The sequence below is a fragment of the Pygoscelis adeliae genome, unplaced genomic scaffold (genome assembly GCF_000699105.1).
Source record: "Pygoscelis adeliae isolate BGI_AS28 unplaced genomic scaffold, ASM69910v1 Scaffold160, whole genome shotgun sequence".
Classification (NCBI taxonomy): domain Eukaryota; kingdom Metazoa; phylum Chordata; class Aves; order Sphenisciformes; family Spheniscidae; genus Pygoscelis; species Pygoscelis adeliae.
In genome coordinates this window covers 4,079,323-4,088,265 of record NW_008824035.1, presented here as the reverse complement: position 1 = coordinate 4,088,265, position 8,943 = coordinate 4,079,323, and the positions used below count along the sequence as shown (strand labels likewise).

Genomic DNA, 8,943 nt, shown 5'->3' with positions numbered 1-8,943 from the left:
GGCTTACCTTGAGCTACTGTATTTTTTTTCTTACAGCTTCTTCTCAGTTAAATAAATTAAATCCACTTATTTGTACAATAAATACCCCTAGGTCAGCCTCCAGTATTTATAAGTTCCTACACGGCAGCTCTAAACAACGTAGTTTTAATTCAGTCCTTTATCTTTTGCATTGTGTCTCATATGGCTGAGATTTGTGATTTCCATATTTATAAACAGTAAAATAATTTTCTATTTATGCATTTTTGATTTGTTGTTTCATCAAATCTATGTTCAAAGGCAGAAATTCAAATGAGGCGTGTATTTTAGAATATGCCGTGACAGACGCGGATTCGCATGTGGTGTTAACACAAGAAGAAACTGGGATTCTCTTCATTTGATGGATTGAAAGATTTCTGTGTAAAGGCCTAGTCTGGGAATAATGCTTTTTTACAGACTCCCTGTAATACTTGGACATATTCTATAGCGTTAACTAGTACAAGTACATTTACATTTTTTCTACCACGTCCTATGAGATGCAGAATTATAGGAGAGAGTTGTCTTTTAACGTAAATAAAGCATATAAACAATACATAAAGACTTCAGTTAGTTGCAGAGCTGAGGGGTTTTTTTCCCCTGCACTCACTGCAATTAGCTTTTTAAATAAATCCAGCCAAATTTTCTGCAAAGCTTGCGTTCACATTTCTAATAAAATTTTTGATTTATTGAGAACAACAATGCACGCACATTTAAAGCGATAATACTAAAACATTGATATTGCAAGTTCCCATGGGAACTAACCAAGCTAGATTTTCTTGGAAAAAATAAATGTCAGATTATACTTTTGGACCGGTTTTCTGCTATCAGAGACATATGGCTGTTACTTAGCAATTCATATTTCCAGACACAGAGTACTCATCCCTAAATAACACATTTGTATTGCAGAAAGTAATTTGTTGAAAACACAGGACAAGTCGTTAAAATATAAAAAACGTTAGGCAGTTTCTTCCTCTGAATCTTTTTAAGCCGTCTTGTGCTGTAACAGCCTTTGCTCTTTTGCATCAGCGCTGCAGCACCTGCTAGCAGCTGTCCGAGCAGTCTGGCTGCTGACTGGGGTGCCTACGCTCGAGAGCTTGCATGAACACAGATCTTCAGAAGAATCCCTCGCTGTCTGAAACAATACAGTCTTCGATTGATTGTTTATTTCTTCTTCGTGTTCCACATCTCTCAGACTACTCTCACAAGTGTTCAGCTTTGCATCCTGGTGTCATTTGTTTGCCCAAATGTAGAAGCTTCTTATCCCCATAGAGGATCTGTATTGGAAAGGTCTCTTGAAAGAGCAAGATACAAATGTTTATTCTGTAGCAGAACCTCAAATACACTGGCCTGGCCTAGCTCACAGCTTGAAGTGCATGTTTCTTCGGGGGGTCAGAGGGGAACTGAAAGGGCTTCTGCATACAAAAGAGGGCTAGCACATGTAGACCCTCTGATACTTTGCTTCAGATGTATCTGGAGGGACAGATGAGGATAATAAAGAGGATTTTAACTTTTCCTTTTTAAGCAAGTGATATGTTTAGTCTCTGCAAATATGAGAGAAGGTAGCTAATGCTTTACAAACTGGGAGATGTGATTTCTGTTTCACAGGTTATCAGATGTTCATATGAACATACGGTACTGTGGTGTCAAGTCCATATCAAACGTAAGCTGCAACTAAGCAAACTTTGTTCATGAACTGAGGTGGTGAGGGGTGGGGGTTGGAGGGGAAGTGTAAAAGAAGGCTTGATGCAAGTTCGGAGAAACAAAGTAAAAACAAAACAACTTCCAGTTTCAAGAATGAGTCCGAGGTTCATTTTTCTAATCAAGTTAATGTGTGGCTAGAATAGGAAAGAAAAACGTTAACTGGCAATTTTAGGGGGTATAGAGCCTCATGACATGTTTCAGGTGGCTTAGAGTTAAAGGCTGCGGGTGGAAACCTTGTTAAGAAGTAGATTTTACTTCAGTTGAGCTTTGCATAGTACTTTTAAAGCTGTTGGTGTTTAGACTGCAGTAAGGGAGTCCTACATATTTCTACCTGAACTCTGCTGGGTAATATCCAGAAGTACGGCATTCAACAAACGTGAAGTTCATTTTAACGTAGGAAGTCTGTGCAGGATTTCAATATACAGTGTTTAATATAGGACCGTTACAGGAGGGACATTTTTACCATTAGAGTAGTTCTTCTGTGCACTGGCTGCAATCACAGTCTCGGGGGCCTACGCTCACTTTTTTTCCTAGCATGCATTCACTTACTTTTGCAAAGCTACTGCAGTAATATAAGCCAATTACACGCTGTTGTTGCTGACTTTAACAGTATTAAAGCAATTTTTGGTAATAAAGCAACACGGCTAAGAGGCAGTGCTAGTAAAAGTGATGTGGAAATGCATATGAAAAGCTGCTTCTCGTTATATCAGAATGCAAAAGTGGCTGACAGAAGAGTTGACTGTAGGCACAATTCTATTTCCAGCAATTGTTTCTTAGCTGAAGAGCTGCGGGGTTTTCTGTCCCTTTAATGGAAGGTTAATGGATGGACCAAAGACTTACCCACTCCTTACAGATGCCAAGTTTTTAACTGGTCTGTGCAGATGCATTTAGACCCCGAAAGTTTCTGCCAGATAAGGCAGTGGAATGCTAATGGCAACTTTGAGAGGAAGGTGGTTTCGGTCCCTTACCAGCATTTCCATAAAGCATGGATCGTGACCTAAATACAGTCATCACTACACAAACATCAGCATTAGAATCAAACATGAGATATTTTCTCATTTTTTTCCAAACTACCAGAATAAATGGCAGTCAAGGTCTTACCTTAAGCTGCTAATTTTAGTCCCTCATTTTGTTGTTTAAATCAGTTTCGTAGCAAAAGGTCATTTATTTAATCTCTTCTTCAGCATTTGAACCATGCTTGAGGAATGCCTGTGAAAACGTTAGCTATTTGAAGTGGTTAAACTACTGGTTTTGGATAAATCTTTAAATACTTAAGTAAAGCTTTGTATTTATGTGATCACAGACAAAGGCACAGATTTGCAAGTAATACACTGTGTAACCACATTCCTAATTAGCTGCAAAAAAAATGCAGAGGATTGCAGCAAGGTATTTCTTATACACATCCAGCCTTTTCTGAAACCGGTTTTCTTTTCTGAAATAGTTTTCATTTATAAAGATAACCATGTTACAGAGGCAGTGATGTGCTGTAGCATGGTGTGCTTTTTTGATTCAGAATCACCTATAACTTTGTTTTTGCTAGAGACACTTTTTCTGGTTGTATTACAGACTGAAAGGCTGACCCTCATTATTTAAAGAGGCATTAAAACATTAAATTCAAAAAGAAGTTAATGTTCTAAGCTCTTCCACATAAAACAACACAGAACTAGGAAACAGCATCATTCTCCTATGTGTCCTTCCGTAGAGGACTCTTCTACCCCCTGCCTTACCGTTTTACTGAAGCGTACTGAAAGGAACCTTGCACTACTATAATACGTAGCTGTAAAGAGGTGCAAATATCCAGGACCTGATACTCACCTAGTTTCCTTTCTTTTTACCGTAATTTTCTTGGGGGTGCGGGGGGGAGAGAGACTTGTTCTATTTGCTGATTTAAGTAAGACTACTGTCTTCATTTTAGTATTAAAATGGTTGGTAGTTCGGGATGAAGTTGTTAAAGCAGGTCAGGGAATCAGAATAGAATTCCGATTCCTGCAGGGTGACACCTGACTGCCTACCTCTGTGAAGTGCTATGATCGCAGCAGAGAGATGTGGCAGGCTCTTGTTAATGCTTAGCACATGTGTACTGTGTTCCCTTACTGACACAGTACCTGATGTTCCGTATTTCAGAGACTATTTCAGGCTCTTATGTTAAATGTTCTTTTAGTTCTTCACGCTTCTTTCTCATACAACACTGTTAGCAGCATATCCTAAGTGAAGAAAGGCAGCGGCTTGGTTAGTATCTTATTCCTTGAAGTGTGTATTTCTGCTGGATAAAACTAGGGGAACTGAAAGGGCTTCTGCATACAAAAGAGGGCTAGCACATGTAGACCCTCTGATACTTTGCTTCAGATGTATCTGGAGGGACAGATGAGGATAATAAAGAGGATTTTAACTTTTCCTTTTTAAGCAAGTGATATGTTTAGTCTCTGCAAATATGAGAGAAGGTAGCTAATGCTTTACAAACTGGGAGATGTGATTTCTGTTTCACAGGTTATCAGATGTTCATATGAACATACGGTACTGTGGTGTCAAGTCCATATCAAACGTAAGCTGCAACTAAGCAAACTTTGTTCATGAACTGAGGTGGTGAGGGGTGGGGGTTGGAGGGGAAGTGTAAAAGAAGGCTTGATGCAAGTTCGGAGAAACAAAGTAAAAACAAAACAACTTCCAGTTTCAAGAATGAGTCCGAGGTTCATTTTTCTAATCAAGTTAATGTGTGGCTAGAATAGGAAAGAAAAACGTTAACTGGCAATTTTAGGGGGTATAGAGCCTCATGACACGTTTCAGGTGGCTTAGAGTTAAAGGCTGCGGGTGGAAACCTTGTTAAGAAGTAGATTTTACTTCAGTTGAGCTTTGCATAGTACTTTTAAAGCTGTTGGTGTTTAGACTGCAGTAAGGGAGTCCTACATATTTCTACCTGAACTCTGCTGGGTAATATCCAGAAGTACAGCATTCAACAAACGTGAAGTTCATTTTAACGTAGGAAGTCTGTGCAGGATTTCAATATACAGTGTTTAATATAGGACCGTTACAGGAGGGACATTTTTACCATTAGAGTAGTTCTTCTGTGCACTGGCTGCAATCACAGTCTCGGGGGCCTACGCTCACTTTTTTTTCTAGCATGCATTCACTTACTTTTGCAAAGCTACTGCAGTAATATAAGCCAATTACACGCTGTTGTTGCTGACTTTAACAGTATTAAAGCAATTTTTGGTAATAAAGCAACACGGCTAAGAGGCAGTGCTAGTAAAAGTGATGTGGAAATGCATATGAAAAGCTGCTTCTCGTTATATCAGAATGCAAAAGTGGCTGACAGAAGAGTTGACTGTAGGCACAATTCTATTTCCAGCAATTGTTTCTTAGCTGAAGAGCTGCGGGGTTTTCTGTCCCTTTAATGGAAGGTTAATGGATGGACCAAAGACTTACCCACTCCTTACAGATGCCAAGTTTTTAACTGGTCTGTGCAGATGCATTTAGACCCCGAAAGTTTCTGCCAGATAAGGCAGTGGAATGCTAATGGCAACTTTGAGAGGAAGGTGGTTTCGGTCCCTTACCAGCATTTCCATAAAGCATGGATCGTGACCTAAATACAGTCATCACTACACAAACATCAGCATTAGAATCAAACATGAGATATTTTCTCATTTTTTTCCAAACTACCAGAATAAATGGCAGTCAAGGTCTTACCTTAAGCTGCTAATTTTAGTCCCTCATTTTGTTGTTTAAATCAGTTTCGTAGCAAAAGGTCATTTATTTAATCTCTTCTTCAGCATTTGAACCATGCTTGAGGAATGCCTGTGAAAACGTTAGCTATTTGAAGTGGTTAAACTACTGGTTTTGGATAAATCTTTAAATACTTAAGTAAAGCTTTGTATTTATGTGATCACAGACAAAGGCACAGATTTGCAAGTAATATACACTGTGTAACCACATTCCTAATTAGCTGCAAAAAAAATGCAGAGGATTGCAGCAAGGTATTTCTTATACACATCCAGCCTTTTCTGAAACCGGTTTTCTTTTCTGAAATAGTTTTCATTTATAAAGATAACCATGTTACAGAGGCAGTGATGTGCTGTAGCATGGTGTGCTTTTTTGATTCAGAATCACCTATAACTTTGTTTTTGCTAGAGACACTTTTTCTGGTTGTATTACAGACTGAAAGGCTGACCCTCATTATTTAAAGAGGCATTAAAACATTAAATTCAAAAAGAAGTTAATGTTCTAAGCTCTTCCACATAAAACAACACAGAACTAGGAAACAGCATCATTCTCCTATGTGTCCTTCCATAGAGGACTCTTCTACCCCCTGCCTTACCGTTTTACTGAAGCGTACTGAAAGGAACCTTGCACTACTATAATACGTAGCTGTAAAGAGGTGCAAATATCCGGGGGGGGGGGGCGGGGGAGAGAGAGACTTGTTCTATTTGCTGATTTAAGTAAGACTACTGTCTTCATTTTAGTATTAAAATGGTTGGTAGTTCGGGATGAAGTTGTTAAAGCAGGTCAGGGAATCAGAATAGAATTCCGATTCCTGCAGGGTGACGCCTGACTGCCTACCTCTGTGAAGTGCTATGATCGCAGCAGAGAGATGTGGCAGGCTCTTGTTAATGCTTAGCACATGTGTACTGTGTTCCCTTACTGACACAGTACCTGATGTTCCGTATTTCAGAGACTATTTCAGGCTCTTATGTTAAATGTTCTTTTAGTTCTTCACGCTTCTTTCTCATACAACACTGTTAGCAGCATATCCTAAGTGAAGAAAGGCAGCGGCTTGGTTAGTATCTTATTCCTTGAAGTGTGTATTTCTGCTGGATAAAACTAGGAAGTGAGTAAATACACGGTTTGGACAGATGACAGAATGCATGGCGAGGGCACAGCAGCCTTTGCCTGTTGCCCCACGGCACGGGTGCTGTCTGAGCTGCCGTACAACCGAATGGTCCTTACTGGAATACTACGCTGGTGGAGATCAGTTAGAAAAGATTTGATAGGATAAAAGTCTAAAGAGTTTTGTTACAAGAGTTGTACTGGGAGGCTGGCATAGCATCTGTCCTCTGTACCTTGTTCTAAGACTTACAAAGTCCATTTCTTTAATTAAAATAAGCTCAGGTAACAGAATGTAATTCAGCGTATGTTTTAATGACTTGTCCTCTTCAAGCGAACTGGACTATGGTCCTTTCCCTAGAGTAGGAACACAAGTTACGTCATCTGGATTTTTCACATGCATTGATGACTTGTTTTAAGGGGACCGACTAGTTGTTCTTCGGTAGTGTTTGAATTCAAGTGTGCTAGACAGTATTTAAAGGGGGGGGGCAGAGGGGGAAGAGAAGCAGACATGTCCTTTCCCCACTGAAACTGGCAGGACATAGCAGATGCAAAGCAGGTTCTAACCCGCATTTAACCAAGTTATATTATAGTCATACTTCCTATCGTGCAGTTCTGCAAGTTGGCCTGAAAAAAAAATTTGCTCATCTCAAATTTACCTGTAGTACAGAGGAGGATGGATTGAGACACTGAAGTAATGTCAGCCTAATTCAAAAGGACCATTACTACAGTACTCCTAGGGGGGAAATGATTGAAAGATGAATATAGCGATCTTTCAGAAACCAGCAATTCTTAAGCGTTCGCCTTGCAAAAATGTAGGCACTGGTACCCAAGGGAAAAACAAAACAGAACAAAGGATGCCCAAGAATTTCCAGTCTCTGGAAGCCTTCTCAAAAAGAAGTTGCCTTTGCATACATCCATTAGTCTCTTAAACCCGCAGGCAAACCTTGTGTATAGCGTATTTATAAATATTGTAGCAGTGGTAGTAGTCAGCAGGGCTGCAGAAAACAGAAAATCCTGGGGTTGGTATGTGGCTTTAGGGAATTTAGGAATTCCTGTTCTGTATTTTTTGCATGTCAGTTTGGTGGCGGTAGTGGTGCATATGCCCAATGTTAAAACTAAATGCATGAGCCCCTTGCTTGATGCCCCACATAAAGCCAGATACTGGGGAGGTTGCACCCAACTTTTGTTGTCGCTTCCTAATGTTCCTTGCTGTTTGACATAGGATATCGGTATCGCAGGAGACTGGATATCACCGACCAGCTTGCTATCCACTGTTAACATTAAATTCTAATCGCACAATTTACAAAACTGTCCAGTCTCCTTCGAATGCACTGTCTTTGCTATATTTTGCACCTTACTAAGATTCACAGCGGTTATGGTCAATAGCGTGGTAAGAGCTCACAGAGGCACTCGCTTTTCCATCACGCTGGAATACGTAAACTAAATTCTGGTAGCCAGAGATGGGCACTTGCTCCGAGAACTCAAGTCTCCGTGTGCTTATGTATTTCCAGTACTGGCACTTCTGACTCATTCCCTTTAGGTATACGCATGCTTTCTTGGCCTAGTGGGGACACACGCTACTGTGGGCTGAAAGTTTCTACAAATTTAGAGCACCACTTGAAGTACTACAGAAATAATTGAATTCTGTCTGCCAGCGTGATCCTTAAGCTGCATAAGGAAACCAATACTCGATACTATGCTACAGAAAGCGCGCAACCAAATTCCATAAATTGTTACCCCTTGGAAAAGGTACTTGTTAAACTGTCTCAGTGTGAGCCTTTTACTTTACTATGACCTTGGCAATGGCTTTGTTCCTGTTACATCAAACTAATGTCTTGCATTTTTCTCTTTTCGTCTCCTTCTGATGCAACCTGGAAGAAATGTCAAAAAACGAAGGTTCGATCCAAGTCAACAAGGCCCTATCTGAAGAAAATGCGATTCAAAAAGCTGCTTCTTGCACTACTGGATTTTGGGTATGATGTCTTTGCTGTAGCTGCACAGGAACTAAATCAGTAAGGAGCAACATGAGAAATACTAACTATAAACACAATGTTGGGATGTTAGGATTTGAGGTGGTAGAAGACTGTCCTTTTTGGAGATAAGTTCGAAATACTTCCTCCGTTCACCTTTCTCTTGTTAAAGTTAACTGACAAGTGTTACAAGCAAACTGTTTCAAAATCAGGTGGTTTTTTTTCTTTCCTCAAACAAAGGAGACGACACACAGACCAAGTGCAATAAGAGAACCGTTCCAAAACAACGAAATAGCAGAAGATTTTTTTTTTTTCCCCAGCCTGCTGGCACTCTAACTTCACTTGAGTTCGCATGACTTCCTTTTTCTTATCAAACTCCAGTGGCATGAGGAGCTGATTTTGAAAGGGTAACCTGCATGGCTCACATACAACCAAC

General features: G+C 40.0%; 1 protein-coding gene across 1 annotated transcript in view; it reads left to right on the top strand.

Annotated features, from left to right (window-relative positions):
- ADAM23 (ADAM metallopeptidase domain 23) overlaps positions 1-8,464 on the top strand; it is an 81,088-nt gene extending 72,624 nt beyond the window's left edge. Inside the window, exon 25 of the mRNA XM_009333013.1 lies at positions 8,416-8,464. Coding sequence (XP_009331288.1) covers positions 8,416-8,464 — 49 coding nt within the window. The remainder of the gene's footprint in view (positions 1-8,415) is intronic.
- The last annotated feature ends 479 nt before the right edge of the window (positions 8,465-8,943 follow it).